This window comes from Motacilla alba, chromosome 2 (assembly GCF_015832195.1).
Source record: "Motacilla alba alba isolate MOTALB_02 chromosome 2, Motacilla_alba_V1.0_pri, whole genome shotgun sequence".
NCBI lineage: Eukaryota > Metazoa > Chordata > Aves > Passeriformes > Motacillidae > Motacilla > Motacilla alba.
The window spans coordinates 8,385,685-8,408,407 of record NC_052017.1 but is presented as its reverse complement, the minus strand read 5'-3'; the positions used below and the strand labels follow the sequence as shown (position 1 = coordinate 8,408,407).

Here is a 22,723-nt window from a genome sequence, read left to right as displayed (position 1 = left end):
GACAGTGGTCTTTACACAAACATTGGATTCAGAGATTTTGTAGGACAGCCACATGCTTTTCTGTATGTTTTGTAGATTGACCTTCCCTCTTGCACAGGCCAAGGGCTACAACTCAGTGAAATGGGATAAAAATCAAGGGGCACAGTGTGGCAGTGATTTTCAAAGAGGTGCCTTATGGAATGGAATGAGGCTGTGTCAGGGGAAGTTCAGACTGGACTGGAGTTAGGAAAAGGTTCTCCCCTGACAGGGTGGTTGGTCACTGGAGCAGGCTTCCAGAGAAGTGGTCTTTGCACTAAGCTTGTCAGAGTTCAGAGAATATCTGGACATTGCTCTTAGTCACATGGTTTAGTTCCAGGTAGTCCTGCAAGAAGCAGGGAGTTGGGCTTGACAATCCTTGTGGGTGCCTTTCAACTCAAAAGATTCTGGGATTCTGGGTAACACACTGCATGTGAAAAGTGGTCAAATATCAGATAAGGGCCTTGTAGCACAGGCAGAGATGGAGTACCAGCATGCAGCATCTCTGCAGTTGCAATCACTGGCAGGGTGAGTATCATTTGAGTTCAATGTATGGTGTACAGGACCTAAAATTAGAAAGATGAAAATATTTCAAAGAGTTGGATGAATCACAACCTATTCCTTGTTCTGTCCTCTTACCATCAAGTGAAATGAAATCTCTGGAGTCCTCCATTCAAATACTTAGATATACCCAAGTGACTAGAGATGGATTTTGCTTTTATATGAGGGCCAGAGAACTATACATCATCCCAGGGACTGAGGATCCTGCCATTTTTTTTTTTTTACTTGCAGGTGTAATTACTGTAATGTAATATCTACTTGAGAAAGGAAATTAAACTCTCGAGAACAAATTAGCTAATTTCACATTAAAGGCATGATTTTTGTTAAAAGGCCTGCTAGAGCTGAGTCCAGTTTCTGAAAATAAGTATTGTCTTATGTTATAAAATAACTTGCTCTCTTGATGTCAGCATTTTCTGATAGACCACTGGTGGAATGGATGAGTGCCATGTCGTCTGTGGATCAATTACTGGACACTGGAGCTCTATGAGGAGTGTAGTCTTTGATGGGATAACGGCATAAAATTCTCCTAGTCAGGAGATCACACCTGACAGACCTTTTTGGTTTTCCAGCCTTTGGTGGCTTTTACAATGGCAATAATCTTATATAGCAACAAGCAACTGGAAGATGCTGTAAAAGTGCATTTTTTATATGACCGTTGCAGGAAGGAATACCTGCTGAAATTTATTTGCTGTGTCCTTGAACAACATTGAATTCCCCAGATTAGGTGGTGCCTGTGGAGCAAACCTATTCATTTTGCTAATGAGACAGAGGAGGAAGATAAAGATTTAAAAAATGCCTGGCATCATATTTTATTAGTCACCCAATATAATTATTGACAGGGATCGAGGATGTTAAGTTCCAGAAAAGGACTACTTATTATCTTAACACTCCTGAGATGCATTAAACACATTTGAATTTAATTAGAAAGGAGTATCCATGATTTAAGAATAAATCTTGCACCTATTAATTTAAGAAATTAAGATGATTAATTTCCTTTAAAATTTCTAGCATTTTGGATAAAAGTCCTTCATAAAAGGTGCATGGCTTACTTTCAAAGACTAAATTTATATGATGTGGTTTTTGTCACTCAGACTGAAAAACTGTTGTAGTTAATACTGGATAGATTTTTGAAATGCCTTCCATGTGGTATTTAACAGCAAAAGCATCTTAGTCATGATGAGTCAGATGCTGAATTTAGGGAAAAAATTATTTAACTAATACCAAATGGTTTTTTATTATTGTTTAGGGACTTTACAGTGCAACCTCTCTTCTCCAAAAATGGCAAAATTCCATTTCTCGAAACTCTGTAACTAACAAAAAAATAGCTTGAGGATAGTTCAGAGTAAGCACAGATGGCCCAGCAGATTAATGATTTAATTTTTTTTAAAGGACGATGATTACAGCCTGTTAAGTAGTCAGGAACTGATCATATGGGTGGATATTTGCAATTTCGTCATTTATAATACAGCTAATGCATGATCACATCTTTTAGAATCAATAGCAGATTGGCAGACTCAGATATCTAATGCAAGCTGTTGACTGGCCCACAAATCAAAGGAGAATATTCTGAAAGGGCAGAGAAACGCTGTAAGGAACAAGGTGAGTGATCAGCAAAGCTGGTGGAGAAAGCCCAGGGGCAGACTCTGCAGCTCTGGGTAGATGTAACGTGGTGCCACGTACACAACAAACCAAAGGGCAGCAGGGCCTGGGGTCATCTAAAATGGGACCACCTGGGCACTTCAAGAGTGGGAACTAAAGTGAAAAGAAAGCACAGAGTGAAGAGACCATCTCTTCTGGAAGAACAGTAGAATTGTTTGTGACACTTGGGTTTCAGAGCCACATTTGGTGCTACTATTCAGCCAGTGGTAAAACAGCATTAAAGCTTCTAATGATTATTTGCTAACAAAAATTATATTGACTTCACTCTCGGATAAGTAATTTAATCCCTTTATGGTGTTGCCATGGAACCCACCCATGATCTTGGCAAACTCCTATTACATATGGACAAACAAAACACTTGCAACCAGTAAAATAATTATTTTATGTATTTAGTACATCAGGAAATTTCCCAAGATGAGGGAAAAAAAGTAATAAAAACTTTAAAAAAACCCACAGAGATAGTAATGACATCTTTTAAAAGGATGTATTTATTCTGGTTGACAAATCACTGTAATGCTACTGGCAGATAACACAAAAATGCTGGCAAATACTGGAAATAGGAGTGGTAAATTATAAAGATGAGCTAATCATACAGAGCAATCTGAAATATTTGGGAAGCAGAAAACAAAAGAGGCTTGAATTCAATCAAAAGCCCTTGAATACACCAGGAACAAGGGGCTGAGGTCCTTTCTACAGAATCAGGGCTGTATCTGCAGGGCAGTGATTCAGAATAGAAATGACAGATTGCTGCTCATTGGTATGAGTGAAGTTCAGAGGTAACTACTATTTTCTATTCAAGGGAATGATTGCCATAGCATTTGGATTAAAATGTCCCTAAAATTGGCTTTACTCTCTGTAAGAAAGAAAGTGGACATGGCAATCAAATCCACAAGGCAGCCTTTTACCTACAGCCAGGCCTCTGACAGCAGGAACACAGGAGTAGATACAAATGTCTTCAACTGCATGTTCCATTTACTTCTGGGAAGCAATCATGTTTTTCACCTCTGAATCTGTGTGCTGTTTTCCTCTGTAATGATTAAATGGTCTGTAGCAAAGAGCATAAAATAAGGTGATTTTACATCGCTTCATAGAATTGCTGAAACTGAGCCTAGAATACTGCTTGCAGTTCTCATGTCTGCATTTTAATAAGAAGGTTAAAAGTTTGGAGACGATTCAGGGATGAAAGGAAAAAAAAAAGAGTTCACGGTTAAGAAAAATCTTCAGAGGGTAAATTTACTTAGAGTAAATCTTTTTAACTGACTGAAAAGGAGATTTTGAGGAGAATTGTGATTAGCAGGAATTAAATATTGAGCACACCATAAGGAGAAGTAATGAATTTTCACTCTTTTCATCCATCCACTCGAGGTGAGCTCCTTTCAGAGGCTGATTGAGTCTAACACTAATTTCTGGGCTAAAACCAAACATAGGCTGATGAAAGGGACACTTATTTTTTTTTAAAGTTGATTTAGTTCTTTGGTTCTTCTGTAACAACATTGACCCAGACAGCAGTTCCAGAATTTTACCAATAAATACCTTTTTGAAGAATCAGCCCAAACAGCCATGAGCACACAGCATGGAACAGATGACCTTGGCCTCATTCATCTCTACACAGCAGGTGAACTTTGGCTTATATATCCTATATATCCTATTCAATATCCTTGAATATTACCTTTCATTTTATTCCTAATCAAGTTGAAGCTGCAATGTGGTGTGAGTTTTGCTTTGTTTTGATTTGAGGAGTGCTTTGGGTGATCCCACTGGGACATGAAAAACCCGTTAAGGGTGAATGGAGGTGAAATGATCTTTCAGTCACTTCATGCTGCCTAGATATGGAAGAGAAACTCTTCTAGCTTCATGATGTGACTTATGCTTCCTTTACCTGAAAGCACTGAACTCCTGCAGAGTTTATGCCTCTGACCATAATAAACTCTGCAGGTTTTCTGACTCTAGGCTCCTATCAGTGAAGGAAACTTAAGGATTAGAAGGGGGTTTATTCATTGCTAAATCCAGTTCCTTGTTATTGAAAGCCATCCCACTTAATTTTTTACAAGTGGACCAAGCTTTAAGTTAGAAATGGTGCAGATTTTTACTAAAATGTTAATTTAAAAAACTTGTTCAAAATGCTAATACTTTGATTGTGCTTTTTTCTTCTTTTTGGGGGGAGTATATATTCATCAATACATTTATGACTATATATATATAAAATCCAGCACATACCTATGTGAGTCTATACTAAACTAGTTTATATCCTCTTTTTTCATGCTGACATTGTAATTTTTAATTTAAATTTCTTTCCCTTGGCTATTTCAAAAAGTTAGAATATATATATTGGGCTATAATACAGCATTTATCTGGGTAGTTATTGTTACTGGGTTGACTCAATGAAAATATGGGCTGGAAGTATTTGGAACCAAAAAAAGCCCTTCTTTTTTGTTCTAAAGAAAAGCAAAGAAATAAAAAGTATAAGTTATGAATAGAAATGAAATGTCAGTCAGCAACATTTTAAGCTGAATGCAGATCCAAGACTCATTGACCTGGATTTCTAAAGTTATAATGCAACCCTTGTTATGCTTTAGCTTACCAAATATAAGACACTGAAAAAATCACCTAATAAATGAACTTATTGTACATAATTATGATAGCATTTTGTTTCTTTTATACCATGATCAAGATATTTTAACTTTTGAATCTTTCTTTTTGTCTTCCATAATTGGCTTTTGAGTATAAAGTGCTGGATCTAAACTGTGGCATGTATGTACCCAAAGTTCTCTTAAAAGTCATTTTTGGAACCATATTAAAGTGGGCTTTGGGCTTCAATCCGACCAGTTCTTTGGTAATATCTTGAACATAAGTATGTAAGTAGTCATACTAACTGGAAGAATAACTTCCTATTTTCTGTTTAGTCCAAGCTCCATTTGGCTGAAGGATGATTTGAAAAGAAGGTATCACCCGTTCAAATGCTGTGAGATAAATTTAGATTTAAAGGCATGGTGCCAATTTTGCATTTACAGTTAAAGAGTGCTTTAAAATCCATTGGAAAATTCTGAGGGAGCCTTCCTAGAGAAATAGTTCCAACTTTAGAAACTTCCATCTTTGACAATTTTAATGAATTTTATTAGCTTGAATATCCCAACATTTTTTCTGGAAAATCTCAGCGATAACCCTGTGCACATAAAACTCTCCTTGGGCATTCAGGGTTCCAGTTACCTACTGGGTCATCCTGGAGATGAAAAATGATTTTAAAACTACTCTGAAAAGCAATAAACTGAGCAAAATCTCATAAATCTTCTCAATTTTTATGCTGAGGGATTAGGGATCACCAAATGTAAGTTTAAAAGAAGTCTGGGTTTTGTTACTGCTTTTTTGTGTGTGTATCTGTACATTACCACTGTGAGAAAGTTTTCTATTTACACCTAAATCATGTATAGCTGACACCAGGTCCCTTACGGTTACTGAGGAGGTCCGAAGAATGGCCGGAGACAGTCCCTCCAGCACTGTCTCATTTTGTCTGGGATGTGGATGGGAAACACCTAGAGGCCTTTTAACCACTCTCTGGTGTAAAGTACTACAGACTTGCTTTGGTAGTTTTACATCTAGAATGCTTCAAATTACTACTTTTGTACTCTCATCAGATCAATACATGCATCAGTTTGCAAGAGCTGCCTCCTTTAGACTGAATTTCCTTTGGTATAAATAGATTTTGCTGTGGTGGCTACTCTGACCTTCCTTTGTGATGTAAATACCTCAGAACTTAGCAGTGACTGCCCAAGAAAGGACTGAAGCTATTTCCACCCCTTCTCTGCCTTTTCAGCAATATAAATGTGTATGTTGTTTCTGATGATTCACCTGCTAGAACTGGAAGAAAGAACTTGACAGTCCACAGTATGAGACAAATTATGTACTATATCTCCTCCTTGGGTTTACTTCAAATTCAATAGATGAAAAAGAACACATATTGCCCACGTGGGAGTGGGAGCTTCAGGTCTTCTAAATCTTAATTTCTATAAGCTACAAAAACACAGTTAATTTTCCTTACAATCTTCCAGTGTTTAACATGTCTGCAGATAAAGTTAGAAATGCTTGAAATGCTGTTTCTTGACAGTGGGTGAGTCATTTCCCAGGCAGCTCAGGAACTAACCCTCACTTCAGGCTTGGACTGCTGGCTGAATCTCTGGCTGTTCCTGTTCTTCCTCTTTGATTGGGCCGTCTGGTCTCCCAAGTTCTTAGAGCAGGTTTGCTCTGGTGTCAGCATTTCTCTCTCCACCACAAATCAGTGAAGGCCCAACACTCAGTTCCTAACAGCCTGGCTCCAATACCATTGTCATTCATTGTGTGGGTCATTCATATAAGATGATGAAAGTTGGGATCCTGTCTGTTCTATTCCAATACTTCTATAGGAAGCTCTAAGAGAATTTGGTTTCCCTGGGGTCAGGTTTGCACATGCCAGACAGTTGTCTGTTCTTGACAGCTGTGTTTGTTACAATAAAAGAGATTTTGTCTACCTGTAACCTTGCCTTCAGTAACACTGCTCAGTCTGGACCAGCTCCTGAGCAGAGAACAGCACCAGCCTAATTCTAGTCAAAATTAGAACTAGGCTTCAACTAAAAGCCAAATGTCAAATTCATCATGGAAACCAGGGATGCTTTCATCACTTTCGGCATCTGAAGAAGAAAGGGAGATTGAAGATAAATGGAATAGATGAAGAAGAAAACGCCAGACAGGTATAATACCAGACAGAATCAAGTGCTGTACAGAAAAAAACTGTAAAGTAGGACAGCTTTTCCCAAGAAGCAGCTCAAAGACTGTGCTCCCTGCTCCTTCAACTCTGTTTTTAATGCTATTCTGTTCCTACAGCCTCAGTGAACACCCAAAGTCTCCCTCCTTGAGCAGTGGGCTTCAAGAGGAGAGAGCACGGGAACATTTCTGGCCTGTCACACCCCTGGTAAGATTGTGCCTGCAAATACCTTGTCTGTGTCTTCACAAGTATCAAAAGAAGAAGGGTGGGACTGTGGCCATACTGAAGCTGCAGGACCTTCTGCATCCATTCAGGACTACAAGCAGTACATCAGTCAAAGATTACTTTTGCTAACTCTAACATTTCATAAATACTTTACCCTCTGCTTTTAACCAAGAAAATGGAACAGAGACTGGGGAATTGATATAATTGGAATTATAATTGGCATTGACAACATGTGTAATGTATCAATAGCTGTAAATAAGCACAAAATGATGATGCTTATTTTTGAAACTTCTTTAGACTAATGATACATACTTGGATTGAAATAACAGTTTGATTTGCTAAACCACAATCTATAATTTATAGTGTGTCTAGTCTTCCATGTGTATTTAGACAATTGATCTGCTTGCAAACTCAGAAGACAAGAAGATTGCCCATGCATGTAGAGGGAACAGGGAATAATGAGATTACACATTGGAATGGGCTGCCCAGGGAGCTGGGGGAGTCACCGTTCCCGGGAGTGTTTAAGGAAAGACGCCGTGGTACTTAGTGCCACGGTCTGGCTGAGGCGGTGCTGTTGGCTCATAGGCCGGACTCGATGATCTGGAGGGTCTTTCCTGCCTGAACAATTCCGTGACTCTGGGACCCCGCTTTGCCGGGAAAGCAGCCCCGCCCCTCTCCGTCCTAGCCCCGCCCCTCTCCGCCCCAGCCCCGCCCCTCTCCGTCCCAGCCCCGCCCCTCTCCGCCCCAGCCCCGCCCCGCCCCGCCTCTCCAGCCCCGCCCCTCTCCGCCATAGCCCCGCCCCTCTGCGTCCCGCCTCTCCAGCCCCGCCTCTTCCGCGCCCCTGCCCGCCCCGGCCCCGCCCCACCACGGCCCCGCCTCACCCCCTCCCTTAAGCCCCGCCCCTGGGCGTGACCCCGCGGGTCCTTCATTTACTCCTAAGCCACGCCCCCAGCCGTCTGGCCCCGCCCCCCTTGCCCGCCCCGCCGGGGTCGCTGCGCGGTGACGCAGCAGGAGGAGCTGAGGCGGCGCTTCCCGCCCTTCCTCCTCCTCCTCCTCCTCCGCGCCCGCCGGACCGGGACAGAGCGGCGGAGCCGGGGCTCCTCAGCCGCTGCCGGGGCCCGGGGGAGCAGCCGGGCTGCCTCCGGCCATGGTGGCCCGCTCGTCGCCGGCGGGGCAGGAGCAGGCGCGGCGGCGGCGGCCGCCATTGCTCGCGGGGGCCGCGGTACTATGAAGGATGGAAGCGGACGAGGTGACGATCCGGGAGCAGAACTTCCACAGCCAAGTGCGGGAGTACACGGTAGGTGCCGCCGCGGGCCCTCCCTGAGCTGTCACTGCTCTCTGCCCCGGGCGCGGGCGGGTTGTCCCGCTCTCTCCCGCTGTCCTTGCGTGCCCCTCGCCCCAGTGTCCGGAGGGACTCGGGGGCCTGTCGCGGGTGGGCAGAGAGGTGAGTGCACCTTCGCTGAGGTGCCACGGGAGCTGGAGGATCCCAGCGCTGACCCCCTGGAGGGTTTTCCTCTCCGTGTGCCTTCAGCGAGAGATGGAGATGCGGTGTATGCGCGCAGGGCACCGGTGTGTTCCGTAGGAGTGCTCTCGGAACAGGTACCGGTACGACAACCTCGTGAGCAGTGTTCAGCTTCGGTAAGGGATGACTGCCAGCGGACATCATTTGTGTGCACAAGTATCTAAAGGTGAGGCGCCAAGAGGATGCACCAGGCTCTTCTCGGTGGTGCCAACCACCAGGAGATGAGGCAGTGGGCAGAAACCGATGCACAGGAAGCTCCACCTGAGCATGAGGAAGAACTTCTTTACTGCGCAGTTGACCGTGCACTGAAACAGACTGCCCAGAGGAGCAGTGGGGTCTCCCTTCCTGGAGGTATTCAAGAACGCCTGGATGCAATCCTGTGCCGTGTGCTTTGGGATGACCCTGTTTGATCAGGGAGGTTGGACCAGATGACCCACTGTGGTCCCTTCCAACTGTGACCCATTCTGGGATTCTGTGAACACCTCAGTCCTCAGGTGCAGCCTTGTTCCCATCACGTGTGCATGGGGTTTCATGGTTTCGCTTGTCATACTGGGATTCTCCTGCTTTGCTGGGCTGTTTGCAGTGCTGTGTGTAACTTTGGTGTTTTCCCTTACTCCTCATGCCCCGTGCTCTCCCAGTGGAGCACATGGCAGTGCCTGTGCTTCCCATCTCCCTCAGCCCTCCATAGGCAGGTTCAGCACTACACCCTGTGTGCAGACAGAGCCGTTACAGCTTCCTCTCTGACAGCCTCGTCATTGTTCTCAGGACTATTCAGATCTGATAGAGGTGTTTTGATGGGGCTCGTGTCTCTCCTACTTCAATTCCAGGAAGGAAATACAGGCTGCACAAGGGAGACATGCAGCATGGTGTCCTGTGAGCGTGCTGTCCTGGCTCAGCAAGGGAATCACGTTTTCTTTGCCATCCCTGTTGTCTGGGGGGAAAATAGATTTCTTGAATTAAAATAAGATTTTGCAATTTAGTTTTAAATGGTTTTCAGCCTTTTTGGGAGACTCTAAAATACCATGGTTAACTGGTGTGTGTAGCACTATGGTTAGGTCGTTTGATAGCAGACTTGCTTGGAATGTGTTAATTACTCTTCTGTAGTATACAAATCCATGTTAAGACCTTTCTTGTGAAATATTCTATTTCTGGAATGTTTTTTTTTCTGAAGAGTGCAAAACAAGCCTGTATGAGGATAACAGCTACTTTATGGGATTTTTTGGAATTCTCTTCTTTGGGCATGGACGTACTGTATGTCCTGGAAGCCATGACTAGTGGAGGGGCACTAAAAGTAAAATACTTCTTTGTAAAGGAGGCTCTAAGTATTATCGTAATCACCTTTGTGTTATGAAAACGTGAATGTATGTACAAATCTTCCTTCTTTTCCCTCATGTCTGTTTTTCCATTTGTATTCCATTGTGTGCTAATTATCTCCTAGTTACTTTCACCAGAGTCTTGTTCTGATAAATTGGATATTACATATTGTGGTTTCATTCAGTAGGAAGCAGATTTTTCAATCTGAAGGAATGGCTGCATGCAGCATCTCTGGATACCATTACAAATTGTGAAGTCTATTAAATTCTTAAAGAACTAGTTCATCTGTACTGCAGGTACTCCTCCAAAGTTAGAGGGACTTTTTCAGCCCCTCCAGAGCAACTGGTCCATCTCCCTACTGTGACAGCATGTGAGAAATCACACAGGACATCAGTAACTCGTATTTTAGTGGTGCAGTGTTGTTTTGTTTGGACAGTGAACTCAGAATATTCTTGCTTTTGAAACTTTACTTTGATCTTAGTATCGATCACAGGGCAGCTTTGTTATTGTTTACTCAGTAGCAATAATAACAATGTTGCCTTCTAAATCATACCTTGGTAAGGTTGTGATCTGGTCTTTAATTTATGTTGGAGCGCCAGAAGGTTTTATGAGTGCATGGAGTGCTGCCACCCCCATCTGAGTGTGCAGCCTCCTGTGGCTCCCACGTGGCTGCAGGAGAATATTGCAGATGGGAGTGCATTTGTGGTTAGTCGGAGCGTGCTGGAGCACACTCAGTGTGTTGCTTACATGTGCAGTTATGTTAACATCCTCTCCTTACCAGTCCTGCCCTTGCTGCTCGTGAAGTTATACGGTGAATAGAATTTCTTATAATGTGCAAATAGACAGTTGTTGTGTGGGCAGTGGGTGTAATCATCAGCCCCTCAGCTGGAGCAGGGAACGTATTCCACTCTGACACATGCATTAAACCTTGATTCCAGCTGCAGGTGGCTGGGGGCAGCAGAGCAGTTAAAAGAAGCGCTTGATATCAAAAGATGTAGTGGCTTTAAATTGGGATAGGGTAGGTTTAGATTAGATAATAGGAAGAAATTCTCTGATGTGAGGGTGGTGAGGCCCTGGCACAGGTTGCCAGAGAAGTTGTGGGTGCCCCATTCCCTGGGAGTGTTCCAGGCCAGTTTGAATGGGGCTTTGAGGTACCTGCTCTAGTGGCAGGTGTCTCTGCCCATGGCTGCGGGTTGGAAACAGATGTTATTTAAGGTCCCTTCTGACCCAAACCATTCCATTCCAGTTTGTTGTGGAATATTACAGCAGAGGAGACCTCTCTATGATTGTTAGAAGCAAGAGAAATTTATGTTGTCTGTTAGAAGTATCTTTGAAGAGCTAGTTGTGTGGCACAGTCTTTACTGGAAGCTAAAACGATACATTCATGAGAGAAGAGAAATCAAAGTAAGCTGATGTAGTTGAAAAGAAAATTCTTTTCACTTTTCTCTTACAAATTTTCTTTGAATAAATACAGAATTTCTGTACTGTGCTCTCTGATGGAATCAGAGTCCTGAGGGCACACTGAGTTTAGCTTCAGTGTAATTCTTTATTTCTGTTTCATGTATTTTGTGAACTGGCAAGCTACAAAGTTTTCCATAAAGTTGTGTAACATAAAAAAAATTCAAGGCTTGTTATTTATGCTTTTGCTGTGGTGCCTGTCTCTTTCTGCAGGTGCCAACTTCTGCTAATTCTACCTTCAAAACCCAAATATTTCTGACAGATGTTTATAGATTGAGCAAGGGTAGTAAGAGATTATTTAAAAAAAATCCATCCTTCATCTGCTTTTGAGGTGACTCAGTGGTTTAATGCTTAATTTAACTCAGGCCTGTTTGTTCTTGACCTCATTTGGAGTGTCTGTATGGCACCTGTTTTTAAAGAGGGTGCCTGTTTGCAACAAAATCATCTGCCTTGGATTTTGTTGCTTCATGAGGATGATCTGTGCTACTAGAAGGTGGTTAACTCCCTAGTCAGGCATGGCTCTTCAAACATGAATCTGCTCTGTAGAGGATCTGTTGTTTTGAGCAGTTGTTGGAAACACCAAGACTCAGACTTGGTCTGAGTTTTAAAATTCAGACGCAATGAGGTCAATGTGGGGACTGTGAACTGGTGACCCAGTGTAAGAGATGTGGCACAGCCAGGAATTTTCTTGGGGTCAGTGAGATCCTTAACTTCAACAAAGCCAGAGTCATCCTCAGTTCTGGCTAAGGGGAGTGTCTTTCTGAAGAGCAGCTTTGGTTGATTGCAAGGTACAGAAAAGGGTTTGTGTTCTCTACTTGGTCAGTATTTGTATGAAAGAGCTGAAAAGGCCAGGCAATATTCTGTTAGTTTACCCTTCTTGGTCCTTTAGATTCATTTATAATTTGCTGAGATTTTGCACATCCATGGAAAATATTTGAGCTTCTAGGGAACTGCTTTTCCCTTGGGTCCTGTTATTATGCCTGTTTATAAAGTGTTCCATGTTCCACTGGTATTGTTGTGAACTGTTTATTTCAAATGGAAATGGAGCAAGTGCAGTGCTTGAGCTGCTCTGTGGTCCCCTGGGTTTACTTTTTAGAATATTAACTTCCTTTTTTTTCCAGTTTGAGTCTTCTATTCTGCAGTATTAGCTTGTATTTTTAAAAATACAAGCTAATATTTGGTTATATTTCACCATAAAAAATATAGGCTTTTGAGTATGTTAAAATATACAGATACACCTGATGATGAGGGTTCCTTGGCAAAATAAATACACTGTGCTTGCATTTGTAATGTGGGGAAAACTGTGGAAGAACACAACAGAACTACTAGGTTCTATTATTAGCACCATAGAACTGTTAGTTAGGAATAAACATAGTATATTTGGAAATAATTTTAATATATTAAATATGTAATGAAAAAAAATAAGCAGCCCTGGTAGAATAAGTTGAAATACAAAAGTGCTGTTATAACTTTTGAGTGTTCCATGTGAGTTCAGGCAGATATGGAAACTGGTGTAATATGGAGTTTTATGTTAAGTGTGATATGCTTCCATTTGAAGGACTAAATGTTTTCAGGGGTGCAGGCTTCAGATGCTAAATATTCTGAGAAACTTAGTTTCTTTAAATCTTACATTAATTCAGTGTGGCTACTGCTGGCATTTGTCCTCTGTAAGGCTGTAAAATGAGGGAGCTGTTTGGAGCGCTTCTGTTGGTAGTGGGCCCTTGTCTGTGACCAGCTGTGCATCCTTAACAAACTGAGATTTTCACAGTCCCTTTTTGCTGCCAGCAGTGATGATACTCTGATTAGAAGCGTGGGTGATTTGTAAGAACAAACTTATTAAATACTGAAGTGTTTTTGTTTGAATGCTTATGCAAGTTTATATTTTATTAAAAAGATTCCTTTCAATTTTCCACCTGTACACTGAAAACTTGAAGACTACTTTATATCTTAAATGGCTTCTTGTGTTTCAGAAAATTACTTTGCCTAGATTTCTCAGTATTGTTTCTTTTTTTTCCTCTTAAATATTTTGGGAAAGATTTGTGACCAAATAAAGAAGTATTTGTAGCAGTGATTTGAGACATAAAGCTGAAAGATTAGTGCACATTTAACATAATTAAATATATAAAATGTTGGCATAATTCTGTTGTCTTAAAAGTATACCTTTACTTGTAAACATGGGTGCTGTACTGAACTTTAAGAAGTGATGAATCATCTTCTGGCTGTTGGTCCTGGGGATCAGCGCTGTGGATCCATCTGGAATCAAGAGGCATCTCAAAATACTTGGCATGGACCAGTGGAGAGAGATACTTATTCCCAAAACAGAAACAGCTTTTGGAGAGTTCCATTATTTCTGTTTACATAAAATAAGCATGAAAAGCTGAAGTGTAAAAATTTGCAAATAGTTGCATTTCAACATTCCTTTTGAGTTACTGGTGTGTTTCTGTGGAGGAGCAGTTGACCAAAAGGACAACACACTTCATGGAGGGTGCAGGCATATGTTTAAGAAAATTTTATACCAGGGTGTAATTAGACTTGAGAAAATCCAATGAAAAGAGGAAAAACTGACAGCAAACAAAACCAACTTTTCATAGTGTGACCTAAACCAAGCATATCCATCTTGGGTTTTGTTGAGTGGCTGCGCACGGAGTAGAGGGGCTGGATAAGATGGGAGGGCTGTAATAACAGTTCGGTCTTTGCTGTGAGGAGGTTGCTGAGTGTTCCTGAGTTTATTAGCACAGGACCCTCTGGAAATAGGTATTTTCAGAGAGCTTAGAGAGTGTTGAGAGATGGGTCAGCAGGTGACTAGAGTAGCAGAGGAGATGGTGGTAAAGTCAGAGTGGAGAGAGAATCTGAAGCACGTTTCCAGTGACATTATGATAAATTCAGAGCTCAGTTTTGTATAGATGGAATTTTGGGTTGAGGAACACTAAAGAAAACATTCCATTCAGTATAAGTTTACTGGTTGTATTTGAAGATTATGCAAGTGTTTTTTTCTTTTCTTTCTCCTAAACTGAAGTGTTTTCTCCTTTCCTGTCTTTCAGCCTTTCCTATTTAAGTTGGTATTTATCCTCATTTAGGAGAGCAGTGATAACTTTAGTTCAGAAAGTCTTAACTTCTGCATCACTCTCTACTCCCACACTCTCCCCCTTACCTTGGAAACCACTGACTGTTTCATGTGTGCTGTCAGATGACTTTGGGCCCTGCCTTCTTAAGAGCAATCTTGCTCAAGAATTTAAACAACTTCTAACACAGGAAGAGGAGAGACTTTGAAAGTCGTGACTGGAGTTTGTTTTTATGCCTCCAGTGACAAACAGCCTTGGCTGTTGTGTCACTCTGGAGGGTGAGGATAGAGCCAGGTAGAGGTGACCTGGAATGAGCTGCTGCTCTAACCCCCTGATTAGGTGTGACAGGTGAGATGGCTTCATGCCTTCAGCAGCTTTGGCCTGAGCTCTTTGGGACCCAATTGACTCTCAGAAAGATGGGTTCAAAACTCATGTTGCTGTTTTATCAGCTGGGTGTTGAATATTCATGTATAATAGTGTTGCTCCCCATACAGAGGTTTCTAGTTTTTATGATTAGCTGGATATGTTAAAAGTTGTTTCTAATTACCATCAACATAAATTCAAGAGAGAGCCCTGTACTTTGTACTGTTCTAATATTTGAACACTTGAATAATTTTTGAAAATTTTGATTAACTGGAAAATACAGAACTGTATTTCAGTTTCTCAGTTTCCAAATCATGTGTGCTCCTGCAGCAGGTAGTGTGTATTGATGGCATTGAAGTTTGCAGATGGCTGGGTTAATGTACAGTGTATTGTGTGTTATTTTTCCCCCTTTACCTTCTTGTGTGGTTTGCAGAATAGGCTTCACAATTGTTATCAAAACATGGTGCTTCAGTTCTACTGATGATTTTAAGTGCCTGTTTAGGCCTTGGTTATCCAATTTTTTCCATTATCTAACTGTAATTTCTGTTTTTATTGTGTTTATGGGAAAAATTGGTGCTGATGAGTTTTAGTTGAATTTGACAAAAGGAACATGTCTCAAATATTTGCTGAGTTTCAGACTGTGGTGACTTATATCCAGTAGAGAGTCTGCATAATTGGTGAGAATTATGAAAACATACAGCCATTGCAGTTTAAGTATATTTGTGTTTTGGGAGTGGAGGGGGGCACTTGAAAATGTTCCAGGATATATGTGTGAGAAGGGAAGACTATTTTTATGTGTTAGGATGAGAGTTTAGTAGCTCTGTCTTCTAAGATCTTCTGCATCTTGCCCTGAAAATTAATATTATCAAAGAAGCTGTCTTAAATAAATTGTTTACCAAGTCTGTATTAATGAGGCTTTTGGGGTTATTTTCAGAAATGAATTTTTAATGGTATGACTCTGGAGTTTTAATATAACTGATTATTACAGCCTGACTTTCCAGTGTTGAATAATGCCTCATTCAGGGACAGAATGTTAGAATGATCTGGGTTGGTGCTATTGTGTTAATTCTAGAGAGTGTTTTTAAATCTTGTACCTATGCTGAGAAGCATTTTTGACTGAAGGGCTGTAGAAGCTGGTTTTCTTCTTCAGCAGAATTTCTAGTACACAGAAATATATTTATAATACATTTATATGTATTTATAATTTATATTCATTTATATTTGTAATATATTTATATATATTTATAAAATATAATTTTTTTTTAGTATTTGTTACTTTTCTGTTGGATCCTGGGTGTTTATTCTAGGTAAGCAAGTCTAGGCACCTGCCTCTGAACCATTTATAATTTCTTCATGACTTAGGAATCAAAAAAAGTGGGTCAGCCTCTTGCAAATGTTTTAAGCCAGGGAGGAGTCCTGAGAAGAGACCATACTGGAGGGGAGTCATAGGTATGGAGAGCAGTGTTAATGAGCAGTGTTAAATAAAATTAATCTGTAGTCATAGACAGTCGTAGGACATATTTGATATTTTTTCATAAGATTAAATTTAGTGTGTCATGCCAAGTGCATAAGACTGTAAGACTGGCTGGTTTAGAGTGAACTTAATCTAACCACAGCAGAGTTAATGTATCATTTGAGAAAAATGAGATTTCCAGAGCAGATGATACAAGGAATGCCAAGGTCAAACTGAGACCATAGACAAAGATTTCAGTTTTCTTTAGTGTGCTTTGTTGGTTTGTCACTTACTGTTGACACATCCAAAACAGGTGGAATGCCTTGTTTGCTTTTTAGATGTCAGTGGGATAATTGAGTTATTAGAAATACACCAAGCACAACTGCTTGTCTCCACCTGCATTTTCTTGCTGTTTATTCCTGCCATCTTTTCTATGAGTAAATAAAAGCAGTTGCCAAGTGGGACAGTAGGAGGAAGCTTTTTAGTTGCCTTGTGGTATTGTAATGCACATTAAAATACTTCAACAGCATTAAGAGATGGATGTATAATGGTGTGTTTGTTGTTCTCTATTACAGAAATTAAAACCAGAAGGGCAACACTATTATTTTTTGTAGATAGTAATCACAGGCAAAATACTGTTTCATTTTCAACACTTAAACATGTAAATAGACATATTCTACATGGTGATATTACCCCGAGTGATCTCTACCTTCTCTTTTCTTTGTGCTGTTTTTTCTGTTTAGATAAAAGGACCCATTCTTTAAATTAACAGCTAGAAGTGGAGATGTTATGTCTGTAGCCTTGTTTTGTGTATCATTTGCATAGAAATGCTTGTGGATGTAATAGCAGTAACTTTATTTTAATACTTATACAGCCACTTCATTTTAAAGTTATTGCCTTTCTTCCCTTACATATTAGAGCTACTTTTTGGAGCTTCTTGATCTTTCATTTCATACATGGCATAGTAAAGTATTGTTTGCTGCTTGTCCCTTACTCCTCCAGATTTTCCCTGTTCTACATGCTAGTATGCAATCAAGTTGGAGGAAACAATCACTTATTTGCTTTGATGCTTTTCAAGTGGAAATGAAGCTGTGTTGAATCTGTGTTTCGTGCTTGGAAGTGTTGTTAGGTTAAAGAGCAGACTAAGGTGTGGGACATCTCTCTGTGAAGGAGTTCTGTGGTGGTTCCTTGCTGCTAAAGGTTGTTCTGCAAGATGTCTGACTCTTTCACAGTGGGAGGACATCCCTGACACAGCCCTATAGGGGCCTGTGCTTACACTTAATAATGCATTCATAAATGACCTGGAGAGGGTATAAATTATGAAGTGACTGAGTTTGTAATGATGCTTGTTTAGTCAGGAAAGTAGAAAATAAGGCTGAGTGGACTCCAGGCTCCTGCTCAGGGGAGGGTCAGCTATGGTATCAGACTCCTTGGGGCTTAAAAACCTCCAGGAATGGAGATTGTGCAGTCTTGCTGGGCATCTAGTACCACTGCTTGGCTCTCCTCATAGAGGGGATTTCTTACCTCCAGTCTCATCACCATGGTCAAGAACTCAGCTCTGTCTTTTCAATGACCTCCTCATAGGTACTGGCAAGCTGCTGTCCGGTCCTCCTGAAGCCTTGTTGTCCTCAGGCTGAACATGCTGAGGTCCTTCAGCCTGTCTGCACCAGGCCAGCATTCCAGCCTCCTGACCACTGGTGATCATCCTTTCTGTACTTGCCAGCTCCTGTACTGGTGGCTCAAAACTAGACACAGCAGTTACATGTGACAGGGTGAATGCTGCTTGGAGAGAGAGAATTACTTCCCGTGATTATTGGCTTTGCTTCAGGTAATCCAGCCAGGGCTGCTCTTTAAGGTGTGTGCTACCAGGGCACACTCACTGACAGGTGATGAACAATTACTGGACAAGGCACCTATATGCTTTTTTTCTAGTGTATAAACAGCTCCCTCACAACAGTTGGGAATAATTCCATGCTATATAAATAGAATCCTGTACATAGAAATGCAGCTTTCAATGTGCACACACACAAATTGCAGTTGTAAAAGATGGGTGAATCTTCTTTCTAAGAGGGGGGAAAAAAGAGAACCTTACACATTTTGAGCAAAGTCTTGCTTAGCATGAAAGTGTAGCTCTTAAACTTGCAACAGAAGATGATGCTTTCCCAATCTGAGGCATGAATTTCAGTGCCAGAGTTTTCAAGATCATACACATGGACAAATTAGTGTCAGCTGATCTTCAGTAATTGTCAGTGGGATAACTACAACGTCATTTGACCTGGTTCAGACTGTTACTGCTCGTGTAACCTTCAGTGCTGGCCCCTTAGAGGCTCATAGTATGCAGGTAATTCTCACAGGAGCTGGGAGATGTGTGGTACAGATCCAAAAGTATGGCGTGGATCATACTTGGATGCCTTTGGATGAGAGACCCAAGGGTATGACTCTGTGGAAGAGTTGGTTACAAGAGGCATAAGAATGCAGTGCAGTGTGTTTGCAGAAGCAGCCTCTTCTGGCGTGTCTGGTGTGTGATCTAAGCAGGGCAAAGGCACTTCCTTTCCTGAATAAAGATTAAGGGCTTCAGGGGAAGACAGGTTTCTTTTTGCTTGTCCTACCAGAAGTTGTGTTTAGTCGGTGGGAAGAGATGTAAATGAATTATATGCTTGAGGCTTGAAGATTTCTTAACATGCAACCTGTTCAAAAGGAGCCCTGGGATGTGGCACAGAGTCCATGAGTGGTGTGGAGGGGATATGCACACACAGACATCACAAATTATTGAGAATTGCTTTGGATGACTGTTTGGCTGTAACCATAGACAAGTCTTGGGCTCCTTGTAATTTGTTTTATATTTTGATCCACCTGGTCAAACATGGACAGTGTATTTACCCTGTAAGGTCAGAATGTACCCTAGTTGTGTTTAAAGTAGCTTCCCAGTCTAATTATGGCAACAGATCTGCAACTACTTTGTCCCTCAAATTTGGAATGAATTTAAGGGAATAAACTCTAAGATTGAAAAGGTATTATTTCTTGTGAAGTGGGGGATGTCAGAAATCCTTATTCTTCACAGTTGGGTACATTATCTGCACAGTGTCTTGACTGTCTCCCCAAGTAAAACCTGGAAAAGCTTCATTTGAACTCCAGTGAAAAACTTGCAGAGAACTTGGGGATCTGAGGAATACAGCTTGTCCTAGATTTGCTGTATTTGCAGCATCCTTTTGTGAGCTGTTATTGCAGAGATGGGCAATGGCATTAATCACTGCTTTTTGGTTAGAAACAATTGCAATATAATTTGGATTTAACACTGTATTCCAATGTTGCCTCCAATACTGACACACACAGTTTCTGAAGGAAAGATGGAATTAACACAATATAGGCTCTTTTAAATGTACCTTCAGTGTATGGTGTTCTTTTGTGAGTAGTGCTCTATTTCAGTATGACTACCTCTGCTTTTTAGTAAGTGATTAGAAATGGAATTGATAGGTGATTGTATGTAGTGTGACATTAAGGTCTGGCTTAAAAAAAAAAAAAAAAGACATAGTGATGAACTTGAACCCTGAAACCAAGTTTCTACTGGAACTTGAGAGCTACTCTGCTGTAAGCAGTTTGGGAGGACAGTGCTGATGGACCCAGTGGCAGGAGGTTAATGCTGAGTTACCAGCATGGTTCTCAGGTTGATGCCTGAAGCAGCTGGAACAGAGGCTGGACAGAGTTAAGGGGAATAAAGAGGATATTTACTGAAGAGCCTTCAAAGGCCACACTGTGGCTCTGCCTGGATGGCTCCAAGATGGAAGCAAAAGAGGACTTGGTCACAAAATCTCACATTTTTATAAGTTTTGGTCCTTTAGCATATTGGAACTAATTGTCCATTAGAGCCCCAGCCTATGAAGTCCCATCCTTCTTGTTTTTCTCTCTTCAGTCCACATTGTTTATACTCTTGTGCCTGAGGTCCAGATTGGCTGTCCTTGGGACCCTGGCTGGAGAAGGAATTGTTGTGTCTGCCTACTCTGTGAAGAGACCTTACTGTCCCCTAATATGAAACCCAGACCCACACCTTACTGTCCCCTAATATGAAACCCAGACCCACACCTTACTGTCCCCTAATATGAAACCCAGACCCACACCTTACTGTCCCCTAATATGAAACCCAGACCCACACCTTACTGTCCCCTAATATGAAACCCAGACCCACACACTAAAGCAGCACAAAATTGGAAAAAGAGAAAACAAAAAAAGTTAAAACCTGAGGTATCAATGTGAGTGTGGAGAAGCATTTTCAGTGCAGCAAGAAGGACTTAGTGCTGTTACCTACAGCTGTAAAATCTTACCTGGAGTGCTGCATACAAGCCCAGGCACTCATAATTGAGAAACATGAACTGAAACCACAGCAAATACAAACAAGGATGATTTCTTTTCCTAATACAAAAATATCCTGAGACAAACAGCAGTATGAGGAATAGGAGCGCAGGGATGCAGTGCTGACAGGACAGTGGAGCTTATTCTTCAGCTATCATAGGCAACACATTCCTTTTCCCCAGCTTAACTGAGTTCTACTCTAAAAATAGTTGGGATGCTGACTTGAGCTGTTTCCTTTAGAAAGCTATTCAGAATGCATGGTTAGAAACAGTTCAGGATCAGAGGTTTTACTGAGTGTAAATTGAGACTGCAGTAATATTTCTGACTTTGCTGTTTAACTTGTTTTTGTCAGTATGAAGGACTTTTAATCTGAGTTCCTTTTTGAGATCATAAAGCTTTCACTTAATAGGATTTATTTATTGTAAACAGTTTCAAAATTTTGTGACTTTTCAGTAATAAACAGTTTTATCAAACATTTGCAAAGTTGTTCTCAAATGTGACAGAAGTAAAGGGACAATTAGGCTGTAGAGTTACCCCTTATTGCTGGGTTGCAGAGTAGCTGTTATCTAAAACCAGAAATCCAGCATTTGGCAGTTTGTTACTGGACAGCTTTCATCTGCTCTGCCCTCAAAATACCTCAGTTATCTCAGTGGTGCCTTGCAAGTACAGACCCACATTTTCATTGTAACCTTGCTATCACAGATAGAGTAAAGGTCAGCTGTTCTATTGAAGGTGTAAACAAGATGGCAGTAATTTTTATTCTTGTTTTAAATAAAACTAAACAAAAAATGAGCTTAACTATATTTCTCTCTTACACAGGTTACACCGTGTTATTTGCATCTGACAGGTTTTTAAAGAATTCATTTACCCTGTATATGTGATACCTGATTTTCAAAAGTGGGTGCCTAAAATTAGATGTCTCTAGCTGTAGCCTTGGTCTAGTTTTCAGAGGAACTGGAAGCTTAGAGAAGGATTCTCTTTCAGCACTGGCAATGTGTTTTCCAATACTTACTGGATGAGCTGTGTCAGAGTACTCTGAAAAACCAAGGCTGTTCTAAGTTTGTTTTGTTCTTCCTGTTTCAAAAATATACCAACTTTTTTTTTTTATTAAATCTTAATAACATTCTTTAGAATTACTTATGTAAAGGCCTGAATTCTTTATCAAAACCATTTCTTCTTTGAGGCATCCTTAAGAAAGTTGGAGTAGTAAGCTCTATTCAGATTAAAGATTGGAATTCAGAGATCTAGTTATGAAATCTGATTTTCAGTGCCTGTATTTTGGGTGTTGCTGCTGTGTTTCCTGCACAGAGAATGAGCTCGTTGCCACTTTCAGACTTACAGCACTATTGTCCCAGGGAGGGACCTGGAAGTCACGCAAATGCCATACTCAGATACTTGGCTATACTTGTTTTTTTAAAATCTGAAATGACTGACTACACCAGAAAAATAATCCTTTCAGTTTATATTTATCAGTATTTCTTACAAAGTCTGTCTTTCATGAATAATACATTATTCTCCACTGTGATTTGCTGTTTTGGATGCAGTTTTGTTATTCAGATGCAGATTTATCGGGGCTATGATCACTACCTTCACTTTCACTTTTCCCTTTCTCTTAGGGTAGCCTTTCTGCTCTTGATTTTTTTAAGACAGTGAGTTTTCAAGGCAACAAATCTACAAATAATAGCGTAAAGAAATAGGTCAGCTGTTGTCCAAAACAGAATGGCATGCTTGCTTCTTGTTGCATTTCTGACTGACTCATGTTTTTAATAAGCATAGGCATCCAGGATTAAGGAGCAATGTTGAGCCACTGATGCCTCATTCAGGAGCGAATAAAATGTGTGGGGTTTGTTTTTGTGTCTTGGATTTTTGGGTTTTTTTCTTTTACACCCCACAAAGGCTTGGAGGGTTAAAACTTTCCTGCTGTTCAATTCCCTTCCTATAGTATTTCCAGCATTTTTTAGGTGTTTTGGTCTTATTGTATTGTAATTGTAGTGCTAAATCTTATAAAC

General features: G+C 40.9%; 1 protein-coding gene across 5 annotated transcripts in view; it reads left to right on the top strand.

Annotated features, from left to right (window-relative positions):
• The first annotated feature begins 8,149 nt into the window (after positions 1–8,149).
• The window catches only part of LMBR1 (limb development membrane protein 1), a 67,974-nt gene continuing 53,400 nt past the window's right edge, over positions 8,150–22,723 (top strand). Inside the window, exons 1-3 of one of the 5 annotated variants that reach the window (XM_038126529.1) lie at positions 8,475–8,492; positions 8,758–9,068; positions 17,952–18,195. Coding sequence is in view for 1 of the 5 variants with exons in the window: in XM_038126512.1 (XP_037982440.1) it covers positions 8,430–8,492 (63 nt within the window). In the remaining 4 variants the exon portion in view is untranslated. Of the gene's footprint in view, positions 8,493–8,757; positions 9,069–17,951; positions 18,196–22,723 lie in introns of all 5 variants that reach the window. The other 4 variants (XM_038126538.1, XM_038126547.1, XM_038126512.1 and 1 more) reach the window with 4 other exon arrangements.